The 12,723-nt window shown below is 45.7% G+C and overlaps 1 protein-coding gene across 5 annotated transcripts in view; it reads left to right on the top strand.

Annotated features, from left to right (window-relative positions):
- Positions 1 to 9,676: 9,676 nt before the first annotated feature.
- Positions 9,677 to 12,723, top strand: part of LOC311583967 (protein arginine N-methyltransferase 9-like) — a 79,609-nt gene continuing 76,562 nt past the window's right edge. The window contains exon 1 of one of the 5 annotated variants that reach the window (XR_014774731.1): positions 9,677 to 10,062. Coding sequence is in view for 2 of the 5 variants with exons in the window: in XM_084803386.1 (XP_084659512.1) it covers positions 9,871 to 10,062 (192 nt within the window). In the remaining 3 variants the exon portion in view is untranslated. The remainder of the gene's footprint in view (positions 10,063 to 12,723) is intronic. The other 4 variants (XM_084803386.1, XM_084803385.1, XM_084803388.1 and 1 more) reach the window with 4 other exon arrangements.

Here is a 12,723-nt window from a genome sequence, read left to right as displayed (position 1 = left end):
GATTCAAAAATGGTTCGAGGGGCTGGAGAGATGGCTCAGTGGTTAAGAGCACTGTCTGCTCTTCCAGAGGTTCCGAGTTCAATTCCCAGCAACTACATTATGGTTCACAACCATCTATAATATGACCTAAGGTACACTGTATACATAATTAATAAATAAACAAATGAATCTTGAAAAAATGGTTCGAGATACTCAAAAGTCAAGACAAGATGTCTTCTTGCAAGACAATGAAGAACAGAAATCATTTAAACACAAATTCCAAAGAAAAGCACAAAAGGCCTTGTTCTGCAAACCGATATATAGAACAGAAAGAAACTGAGGCAAACTGGCAGTCTTGACCAGCTCAATGACTGCTCTGCAGACCCTTCCTTCCCCTTAATAGTCTTCCTTGCATCCCTAGAATCCAAAGTTACGGAAAGACAACTGGTTACCTGACCTCATCGGCATGTTTCCAAATGCTAGGGAACTTGACTGATGCTGCCAAGTGGTGCAGTGCGGGAGGCGGGGCAAGAGCTGCATGACCCACCCAACCCAGCCAGACCCCATAGAGAGAAGCCCAAACCAGGTGTCCTTACTTATGCTCTGCCCTCTTAATCTCTGCTAAGAACGAGAGGACCACTTTCATGGGCCAAGTGGGAAAAGGCCAGGGTCCTTCCAACTTGCCAAAAAGAGCATCCTCTAAAGCTTTTATTGTGGGAAAGAACAGCCTACAGAGAGCCGCTGGGCACCTCCTGAAAATGTCATGGGCTCAACCAAGGAGGGACGGCTGCTGGTTTATTGTCACTGTAGGAAACAGTGCTGCCTCAGTCTGCTGGTCTCTTCTGGTCTTTGGCCCCTCCCATCTGCTGCCTGTCTTTCCATTACTTTGGTGTCACTTTGTCAGATCCAGGAAACCTTGGAATGAAACGTCCGGCAGGACAGGAGATTGTCCTAGTCACTTTCCTCAGTTGTCTCTGGTGGAACCTGCTGTCCTTTCAGTTGACTGGACAGTAGGCAGGGGCACCACCCTTTCTTGAGCACCTAAATTCTAAGCATGTGACCTTGGATTCTCTTCTTCCTCTTTGCAGCAGGTTGGACCTTTATTTCCTTTTTTGATAACCATGAACGCTCTAACTGCCAGCCTGCACAAAACAAGACCCTCTCCATTACCTCTTTCAAAACAAAATAAAAACAAATGCGGTCCTTATTTAAAAAAAAAAAAGCTTTCAGTTGCATCTTTGAGTTTAATTTTTGTTGTTGTTAATTTTCTTTTTCTTTCTTTCTTTTGTTTTTGTTTTTGTTTTTGTTTTGTTTTGTTTTGTTTTCAAGACAGGGTTTCTCTGTGCAGCCCTAGCTCTCCTAGACTCTCTTTGTAGACCAGGCTGATCTCGAACTCACAGTGATGCTCCTGCCTCTGCCTCCTGAGTGCTGGGACTAAATGTGTGTGCCACCACACCTGGCTGTTGTTAATTTTCAAGACAGGGTTTCTCTGTGTAGCCCTGGCTGTCCTGGAACTTGCTTTGTTGACCAGGCTGGCCTTGAACTCACAAAGATCAGCCTGCCTCTGTCTCCCAAGTGCTGGGATTAAAGGTGTATCCCACCACTGCCAGGCTTAACATATTTATTTGGTAGGTTTTGGTTTTTGAGACAGGGTTTCTCTGTGTAGCCTTGGCTGTCTTGGAATCACTTTGTAGACTGGGCTAGCCTCAAACTCACAGAGATAGCCTGCTTCTGCCTCCCAGAGTGCTGGGATTATAGACATGAGCCACCGCACCTGGCTATTCACATTTTTAAACACTTATTTATTCATTTCTTTACTTGTGGGGTAGACTATGTCAATGTACAAGCGTGGGGGTCAGAAACAAAGTACAGGTGGGTCCCAAGTATTGAAATCCGGTCATCAGCCTTTGTCCACTGAGCCATTTTGCTAGCTCTAAGTGTAACATTTCTCTGAGCAATGCAGTTGTCTGTTCTTGGCTTGCCACCCTTACCCAGAAGAAATAATGCTCTTGATCCCATATGTGATAAGGGAGTTTAACCACAGATTCTCAAACCCTGATCTCTGTAGTAAGTCCTACCACATATCAGAAAGTGTGCCTCTTAGCAAATATGTACGACACAGCAATGAGCGCCCTCTGGTGGGCACTGAGAGATGTTCGGGTTATTTTCAGGAGTCATAGTGTCAAGGATTTGGTGCCTGTGGAGTACAGGGATGGTAATTATCCTACAGTTTGCAGAACACTTCTATACAAAGTGCCAATGGTACAAGAGTACCAGAAGCCCCAGACGTGGTGGCACATGCCTTTAATCCCAGCACTCGGGAGGCAGAGGCAGGTGGATCATGTGAGTTCGAGGCCAGCCTGGTCTACAAAGCAAGTCCAGGACAGCCAAGGCTACACAGCAAAACCCTGTCTCAACAAAACACAAAGCGCAAAACAAAATGTAGCAGAAGCATTCTCCTTGGCTGGGTCGTTCCTTGTCTCTTGTCCCATCCTTGTCACTATACAGTGCTATCCCAGGATTTAGCCACTTACTTCTAAAAGCTGAATTTCCTAATTGCATTGTATACCCAGCACAGATGGCTTGTGAGAGGAGCAACAGCAGTGATGGGACAAACCAAACACGTCATTCTCAGAGAGCTCACATTCCATGTCTGCAGTTCTCAAAATGTGGTCCTCCAATCTCCCCAAGTCCCTAGAAAGTATCCCAGAGGCCTCTGCCTCCTTGGGTGTTGGGATTAAAGGTGTGCACCACCACTCTAGGCTACTGGAGCCTTATTTTCAACTTTGCATTTCAGATCATTTGAAGAGCACTTAAATACCAGTGTCTGGGAATCTATCCCAGAGGTGCTGTTTAATGGACTTGGGGTTGTGTCTTCTTAGCATGTTTGTTTGTTCAGATTTATTTATTTATTATGTTTACAATGTTCTGCCTGCATGTGTGCCTGCCCACCAGAAGATACCAGATTTTTTTTTCCAGAGTGCTGGGATTAAAGGCCTATGCCACCACACCTGGCTAGATCTCATTATAGATAGGTGGGTGCTGGGAATTGAACTCAGGACCTTCGGAAGAGCCGCCAGTGCTCTTAACCTCTGAGCCATCTCTCCAGCCCTTCTAGGCATGTTTTTAAGCTTCCAGGGTGAGTTTAAGGGAGATGCTAGTCTAGCACACTCTTCATTACAAGGAGATTAAGGATGTAGAAGCCAGCCGGTTGTGGTGGCACACGCCTTTAATCCCAGCACTCGGGAGGCAGAGGCAGGGGGATTGCTGTGAGTTCGAGGCCAGCCTGATCTAGAAAGTGAGTCTAGGACAGCCAGGGCTACACAGAGAAACCCTGCCATAAGGAAACCAAAACAACAACAATAACAACAAAATGATGATAATGCAGCTCCACTGGTAGAGTACACACAGAACCCTGCCTTTGACTCCCCTGTGCTGGTTAGAAGCCTATGGAGGGACTCAGCACTCGGGAGGTAGATGCAGAGGGACCCGAAGCTCAAGATCACAGTACATTTTAAGTCAGCCAGGAACACATGAGATCCCGTCTCAAAATAAGCAGGCATACTGACACAATGAATTTAGTTATTTATTTATTTTTGTTTTTTCTAGACAGGGTTTCTCTGTGTAGCCTTGGGTGTCTTGGACTCACCAGGCTGGCCCTGAACTCACAGCGATCCACCTGCTTTTGCCTCCTGAGTGCTGGGATTACAGGTGTGTGCCACTTTGCTCTGCTGCCCATGCCTCATGTATTAGTTCATTTTTTATTGCTTTTATAAAACACCATGAGCAAGGGGATTTGGAGAAGAAAGTTTATTTGGGTTTACTGTTTCAGAGGAGTAAAGTCCATGATGATGAGGGACTGGAGAGATGGCTCAGCGGTTGAGAGCACTGGCTGCTCTTCCAGAGGATCTGGGTTCAATAGCCAGCACCCACATGGCAGCTCACACATGTATGTGACTCCAGTTCCAGGGGACATGACATCCTCACACAGACATGCATGCAGTCAAACACCAATGAACATTAAAAAAAAAAAGTCTGTGGTGATGAAACGGAGGCAGCTGGCAACAGGCATGGTGACTTGCGTAGGAAGCTAAGCAGGAAACAGAGAGAACAATCTTGAATTAACGTAAATTTTAAGCTCTCAGCGCTCACCTCCTGTAGTGTACTCTTGGAGCAAGGCCACACTTCCTAAGCCTCTGCAAACAGCGCCACCAACTGGAGATGCGGCATTTAACTGTCCAGGATTACAGGGGACATCTCATCCAAGCTACTACACCCCAGGAGACAAATAAGAAAATAGACAAACTCTTTATCAGAACAAAGCTGGTTAGCTTCTAGTCCAGTTCTGATGACAGCTCTCTTTCCCATTTGAAACGTCTGTCTGTACATACGTACGTCTGTCCCGCCTTCCCTATCCACATTCCAACGTTGACTTTGAACTTTTCAGTTGGGAGCAGGAGAAATGGCTCAGCAGTTAAAAGGACTGACTGCTCTTCAAGAGGACCTGAGTTCAATTCCTAGCACCCACGTGGTGCCTCATAACCATCTATAATGTATTTCTTTATTTTGGTTTTTTGAGACAGGGTTTCTCTGTGTAGCCTTGGCTGTCCTGGACTCACTTTGTAGACCAGGCTGGCCTCAAACTCACAGCAATCCACCTGCCTCTGCTTCCTGAGTGCTGGGATCAAAGGCGTGTGCCACCACTGCCCCACACAACCATCTACAATGTGATCTGATGCCCTCTTCTGGCATGCAGGTTTACATGCAGGCAGAGCACTGTATACATAATAAATAAATAAATTAATTAATAAATAAATATTTTGTAAAAAAGAACTATTCAGCTGGCTTAATTTCTTTGTTTACCTTGTGTGGTTCATTGAAAAACTGACCAGAATATGGTGAAAGACAACCACATTAATCCAGCCTTAGTGTTAGCAGAGGAGGCTTTTGTTCTAGACCCTAAAAGAGTGAAAAAGAACATACAATCAAAGAGTTCTTAGAAGCAGTGAAAGGCATATATACATAATATGTATATATTATATAAACAATGTTGTGTTATATATGATGATATATAATATGTAATATTGTATTATATACAACAACTAATAATACATATAATATATACATTTTATATTATAATACATACATATGGTATATATTATAACATAATATACATATACACATGCACATATACATACACATTACACATATGGTATGTATATATTGGTGTCACTGGGGATTGAACCTGGGGACTTATGTATACTAAGGAAGCACTCATAATTGAACTTCAAATATGCAGCAGAATAGTACAACTACATTAAAAGTTACCTTGCAGCCAGGTGTGGTGGCGCACGCCTTTAATCCCAGCACAGACAGAGACAGGTGTATCTCAGTGAATTTGAGGCCAGCCTGGTCTACAAAGTGAGTTCTAGGACAGCCAAGGCTACCCAGAGAAAACGTCTAAAACAAAACAAAACAAGACAGAATGGAATAAACGCACAATAGAGTAGTCAAATTTATTTTTTTATTTGGGTTTCTTTTCTTTTTTCTTTTCTTTTGAGACAGGGTTTCTCTGTGTAGCCTTGGTTGTCCTGGAACTTTCTCTGCAGACCAGGCTGGCCTGGATCCCAGAGGCCTGTTTTCCTTCACATCCTGAGCACACCACCATGTTCAGTTCCATTGTGGTTTCTTAGATAACCAGGCATTCATTCTACCTTGTTAGTCCTATTTTGGCAAAAGACCTCAGATAGTACCTGCAAACTGTATTATATAAAGATGCACAAATGATCTGTGGTACACTTATTTTACTTATATCTTACTGTAGTGAGAACTGGTAGCCCATGTTATCTGAGTAATTTAGAAGCAACAGGAAGGCTATCATTTTCCTTTTTGTTGACAGCTTTATTTGAAAGGTGATGAGAAAAAGGACCAAACCTGGCCAGCGGTGGTGGTGCTTGTCTTTAATCCCAGCACTCAGGAGGCAGAGGCAGGCAGATCTCTGTGAGTTTGAGGCAGAGGCAGACAGATTGCTGTGAGTTTGAGGCCAGCCTGGTCTACAAAGTGAGTCCAGAAAAGCCAAGGCTACACAGAGAAACCCTGTCTCGAAAAACCAGTGCCCCCCAAAAGAACCAAACCTGGCTTCTTTAATTTTTTTCTGTCCTTCTGTACTGTCTGCCTACTCTCTTCTCCGTCTCTGTCTCTGTCTCTGTCTCTGTCTCTGTGTCTCTGTCTCTGTCTCTGTCTCTCTCTCTCTCTCTCTCTCTCTCTCTCTCTCTCTCTCTCTCTCTTTTGTTTTGGATTTTTGTTTGTTTTGTTTTTGAGATAGGGTTTCTCTGTGTAGCCTTGGCTGTCCAAGACTTGCTTTGTAGACCAGGCTGACCTGAAACTCAGAGATCCACTTGCCTCTGCCTCCTGAGTGCTGGGATTAAAGACGTGTACCACCACTGCCCAGCTCCATGTTTCTCTTTTAAAAGATTTAGTTTTGTTACTTTTAGCTATGTGGATGTCTGTTCATGGAGACAGAGCCCCAGATCTCCTGTCTTCTTTAGGGTTTTATTGCTGTGTAGAGACACCATGCCCACGGAAACTCTTACAAGGAAAACATTTAATTGAGGCTGGCATACAGTTTAGTTGATTATCCTCATGGTGGGAAGCGTGGCAGCAGCAGGCAGACATGGTGCTGGAGGAGGGGCTGAGAGTTCTGCATCTGGATTCTCGGACACTGCCACGCTGAGCACAGCTTCAGCATAGGAGACCTCAAAGCCCACAGTGACACACTTCCTCCAACAAGGCCACACCTCCTAGTAGTGCCAAGCATCAAACACATGAGTCAATGGAGCCATTCCTAGTTAAACCAGCACATCCCTAGAGCCAGACTCAGAGGAGTTTGTAAACCATCCGATATGGATTTTGGAAACTGACCTTGTCCACTGAAAGAGGAGTACACTCTCTAAGCCACTGAGCTGTCTCTTTCCAGTCCTGCTCCTCCCACTCTTAGCCAACACTCATGATAAAAAGAAAAAAAAAAGTAACCAGTGTACTTTGTGGGACATATTGAATAAATTCTACGGCTGAGAAAAAGTGGCAGTGGAACATTTCCTGCAGAAAATTAAATTGTTCTTTCCCTGTTTCTGTCATGGAAACGTGTCCTCTCTGAGTATCATTCATGTACTGTAGTTGTTTTAGGTACTTGGATCATGCCATTGGAAGCCAGCAGATACAAAAACAGAATGTAAGAAACCTTGCCCATGGAAGGGGAGAGCATGCCCACAAGACAAGATAGTTTGCAAAGTCAAGCAATTCAGGTAAGCAGAGACTCATGTGCTAATAGAATGACGGATCTTCCCTGTATCACTTACTTGTCTTGTTGTCATGGAAACACCTGACCATAAGCACCTTATGGGAGCAGGGGTTCGTTTCTGCATACGGTTTTAGGGAACATGATCCTTTATAGCCAGGGAGGCAGGGTGGCAAGAACAAGAGGCAGTTGATCTCCATGAATTGCCAAGAAGAAGGGCAAGTGGGGCTAGCCTGTGAAACCCCAAGGCCGGACCTCAGTGGCCCAGTTGCTCTCCGGAAGCTTCGCCATCTTCCCAAACAGCACCACTGGCTAGGGACCAAATGTTCAAACAAACACCGCTCGCTGTCTCAGTTTCTTTTCCGGTTGCCGTGATAAAAGACTCTGCCAAGGGGCTGGAGAGATGGCTCAGTGGTCAAGAGCGCCGCCTGCTCTTCCAGAGGTCCTGGGTTCAGTTTCCAGCAACCACATGGTGGCTCACAACCATCTATAATGTAATCTGATACCCTCTTTGGCAGATAAAAAGCACTCATATGCAATAAATAAAATAAATAAATCTTAAAAAAACAAAACAAAACAAAGACTCTGCCAAAAGCAATGTAAGGGAGAAAGACTGCAGGGAAGCCGGGCGGCAGCAGCATGCAGTAGCTGGTCCTTCCATTGTCCCGGTCAGGAGGCAGGGACTGATGAACACACACTGTGGCTCATTTCCTTTCTCCAGTTACACAGTCCAGGGGCTCAGCTGGAGAACGGCGTTACCCACCGCAGCTGGAGATAACCACCCGCAGACATGACCAAAGGCCAATCAGTCTCCCAGGTGATTCTGGATTGTTAAGTTGAAAATTAACACTGGCAGCATGGCCCCAGATGTCCCTGGGAAGCAGGACTGAGATGCCCCCCCCTCCTCCTCAGCTTCAGTCTGTCACCTCTGGCTTTTCCATCATGCAAATAATTTCATAAATATTTGGTTGAATGTTTACAGGTGTAATAACTTTTTGAAAATTTCAGATAATTTCAAAATGATTCTAGATAATGGTAACAATGAATTGCATTAACTAGGTATAAGTAAAAATGTTTTTATAACTATTTCATTGCATAGTTAGAACAACCTCATGACTTATGACAGGAAGAGAACATTTGGTGTTATGCCCAAAATTTGAGACTCCCCAAACAGACCACCCAAGAGCTGAGCCCAAATGTAGTGGCAAAGAAGTCTTTAATGCAGGTTCAAACCCCGGGCCACCCACCAATGCACTGACACAGCAGATGCAGGGAAGCAGCCTCAACTCTCAGTTGAGAGGGGTTTTTATAGGTTTTAGACACAGAAATGGGTTTTACAGTATATGATTGGATGGCACTTGGGCAGAAAAGCTGCAAGCAGGGAGTTACAAGCCTTGGCATTTCATGGTTGGGTAATAGGTGTAGGGGCAAGTTGGCCTATAGAAAAGATTGGTTGAAGTAGTCACAGGGGCATTAGGAACTTTGGCCTGGCTTCTCCTAATTGGTTGTTGCTATGTGCCAGACCACTTGCTGGTCAGTTTGACCAGCAGAGAGTATATTTGGACTTTCCCAAGGTGAGCTGATTGTGTTGCTAGGGAACATTTTTCTGTCTAAGACTACTTTGTGGTTTTTCTGGAATCTGGATTCAGCCCTTGGCTAGGTTTAACACAAAATGGAGTTTCGTTTTAAAAATGGAGTTTGTCTGATGCTTTCATTTGGGTCTGTCTCAATGTCTTATGGAAGAATTGCTAGATAAAGAGGAAAAGCATGGGCTGGAACAATAAAACCCTTACCCCAAGTCTACTGGTCTTTATGTTCTACTCAGTCCCATTAGGTGTAGAGGCTTTCTCTGTGTTTTTCCATCTTATTAGAGAAATGCTGTATAGTTAAATTCTACATTGCTTAGTTCAGAAAGCACCACATAAGGAGGATATGAATAGCTTGGAAAGCACACAAGCAAAACTAAAGAGCAGGAGAAACACTTGACTAATGTAACAGGGATTAGGAAATTCGGATTCCGCTGTACCCATCCCAGTGACTTGTGCAACCTTGAAGTAGTTCTCAGAGAGATCGCGTTTATGGAGCGTGATCCAAAGTTCCGCCTCATTGGGTCTTGTGAGAATACTTGACGCTAAGAGACTACACCATGGCCAAATTTAATGAGTTTTTTACTTCGTTTTGCACAAGTACGAGTGGTGCGCTGAGATCCAGAGGCCTGGAGCATCGCGCACGCCTGACGCGAGCAGAGTCTTGAGACTCGCAGCGGCACACTGTACAAGGTGGGAAACCTGGCCGGCCAAAGCAACGTGACAGCGGAGCAGAAGGGGCTTACATCCCATGTACTCCTCGGCGTTAGCAGTGCCGGCGCTTTCCCCGAGAGCGCGCGCGCGGCTCGCCGGGTGACGTCATCACAGCGCGCCGCCGCCCGGTGCGCGCGCAGCTCCGTCCGCTGCTGAGAAGGCGGAGCTCCCCACTCTGTGGAGGTGATCTCCTCCAACCTCTGTGTGTTCTCTTGCTTCCTTGGGTCCTGGGCTTGGAGACTCTTTTCCGGACAAGGGCGTCTTCCTCGTGGGCTTCCGAGCGGAGACTCAGCCATGCCGAACTCGAGGCCCAGGTCCCGCCGGGGAGCAGGGGGTGGTGGCGCAGGTGCGGCCGGCCGGGACCGGCTGGTGGCGCGATCCTTGCAGAGCGCTGAGCACTGTTTGGGCGCCCAGGACTTCGGCACTGCTTATGCCCACTACCTCCTAGTGCTCAGCCTGGCGCCAGAGCTCAAAGACGACGTGAAGGTGAGGCCTTCCTTCCCGGTGGCTGCCAAACCCTGCGATCTTGACAGCGACAACAGGGTGGGGTGTGTGTGTTGTGTGTGTGTGTGTGTGTGTGTGTGTGTGTGTGTGTGTGTGAGAGAGAGAGAGAGAGAGAGAGAGAGAGAGAGAGAGAGAGAGAGAGAGAGAGAGAAACAGAGAGACAGAGACAGAGAGAGACAGAGATAGACTGAGGCTCTCTGCAGCCCCTCTCAATACAGCGATGTTTTAGTAACAAAAGTCAAGAGTTGTCACACACCTCTTTCAAAATTTCTGCCTCACTTAAGATTTCAAAGGCCCCGTAAATGCGAACGAGGCAGGGTAATTCTTTCTCTCCTTCAGTATCTAATTTAAATTAGCCCTGCGCTGGAGGTTTTGCGTTATCGTGTGCAGAAGGTATACTGTCTTCCTTGGTCCGTCCTCTGCCCACTAGATGTCAGTAGCATTAGGCTTTTGTAACTCGTAGAAATGTCAGGACCTGGTCACAGGGTTGCATATCAGGTATTTCATTACAATTGAAACAGTAGTAAAATTATCATTATGAAGTAGCGATGAATATAATTTGTGGTTGGGGTCCCCACAGCATGAAGAACTGTATTAAAGAGTCACAGCATTAGGAAGGTTGAGAACCACTGCTCTAGACTGTACCCTAAGCCGTGCAGTTAGGATAGTATTGCTCAGAACAGGTGGTATGGAGGGGGCTGGAGGGATGGCTCAGTGGTTAAGAGCACTGACTGCTCTTCCAGAGGTCTTGAGTTCAATTCCCAGCAACCACATGGTGGCTCACAACCATCTAGAATGTGATCTGGTCCCCTCTTCTGGCCTGCAGGGGTACAAGCAGGCAGAGCAATGTATATGTAATAAATAAATAAATAAATAAGTAAATCTTTAAAAAAACAAAAACAGGTGGTATGGAACAGCAGGAGAGTGTCATGTGACCCAGCCTGCCGTTCTGGGAGGGATTGAAAAGGTCAACAGGTCCATCTGGTGTGATCTTTTGCAGGTGGCACAGCTATCTCCCGCCCCCCCACCCCCAACGTGGCAGTTGTTTGGCTTGGAGGATAGACCTGGACAACAGCTTGCCTTAGAATGGCCCTGGGTGTGAGGCTCTGAGTTCCAGTCCCAACACAGAAAAAATAATTACGTAAAACTTAGCTGTATGGCCAGAGATGTAGCTCAGTTGATAGAATTGGGCACGAGGGCTAAACCTAGTGTGGCAAGGATAAGCTGTAATCCCAGCATGTGCGAGGTAGAGGCAGGGGGGCTCAGAAGTTCAGCTACACAATGAGTTTGAGGTTAGCCTGGGTTGTGTGAGCCCTTGTCCTATTTTTTAAAAAACAAACAAACAAACAAACAAACAAACGTAATAACCAGCATTCAGTAGGACTTAGCAACTGGCTTGTTTGTTTGTTTTTCTCCAGACAGGGTTTCACTGTGTAGCCTTGGCTGTCCTAGACTCACTTTGTAGACCAGGCTGGCCTCGAACTCGAAGCGATCCACCTGCCTCTGCCTCCCAAGCGCTGGGATTAAAGGTATGCGTCACCACGCCTGGCTTCTGGTTTCCTTTTATAGGAAACCAAATTCATATTTCTTTGCAAAAGCCTCAAGCTTCTGTTTGCTTTCTTGATATTCTCTCTGCTGCCTACACCCACACTTCAGTCACACTGAGTCACTAAACTTGCGTTTAAAAAAATTTAAATTTAGTACATAGCCAGGCAGTAGTGGCACACAGCTTTAATCCCAGCACTCAGGAGGCAGAGGCAGGCCTCTGAGTTTGAGGCCAACCTGGTCTACAGAGTGAGTTCCAGGACAGCGAGGCTACACAGAGAAACTTTGTTTTGAAAAACCAAAAATAAATCAATAAATTTAATATGTAAGCATATTTGCATGTATATGTATGTGTGTATGTATATGTGTGTGTATATATGTGTGTACATGTGTGTGTATGTATATGTACACACATTCTACATGTGTGCGTGTATCTAAGACCAAAAGAGGGCATTCGATTTCTTCCTTTTTTTTTTTTTTTTTTTTTTTGGTTTTTTGAGACAGAGTTTCTCTGTGTAGCCTTGGCTGTCCTGGACTCACTTTGTAGACCAGGCTGGCCTCGAACTCACAGTGATCCGCCTGCCTCTGCCTCCCAAGTGCTGGGATTAAAGGCGTGCGCCACTACCGCCCGGCTCGATTTCCTGGGACTAGAATTATAGGCAGTTGTAAGCAGCTGAGTGCTGGGAACTGAACCTGGGTCCTCTGCAAGGGCAGCAAGCACTGCTCTTACCTGCTGAGCCATCTCCTCAGCCCCTTAGCGCTTGTATTATTTACTCATTTTTCTTGTTACCGGAGTCGAAACTGAGGGCCTTAGGCATCCCAGGAAAGTGCTCAGCTACTGACCAGTGTTCCTAGCTCCCCAATCTACTAACCTATGGAAGAACTGTTGAGCTGTTCGTGTAAGACCTAGGTATCTAGACTATCTACCATGTAAGAAAAGAATCTCCTTCGTTATCCTTATCTTTCTAATAAACTGTTATTCAGTTCCAGGTGTTGAATCTTGTGTGTAAAGTTCGTTGACTTGAAGCTGGAATGTGTGAGCCTGCCTTCTTTCCATAGTTCAGTGTCGTGGCAAACCGTTAGAGGGAAATGAGACGG

Source organism: Acomys minous, assembly GCF_964271855.1.
Source record: "Acomys minous genome assembly, contig: SUPER_14_unloc_2, whole genome shotgun sequence".
NCBI lineage: Eukaryota > Metazoa > Chordata > Mammalia > Rodentia > Muridae > Acomys > Acomys minous.
Note: the sequence above shows the minus strand (reverse complement) of the source record. Positions and strands in the feature narration are given on the sequence as shown.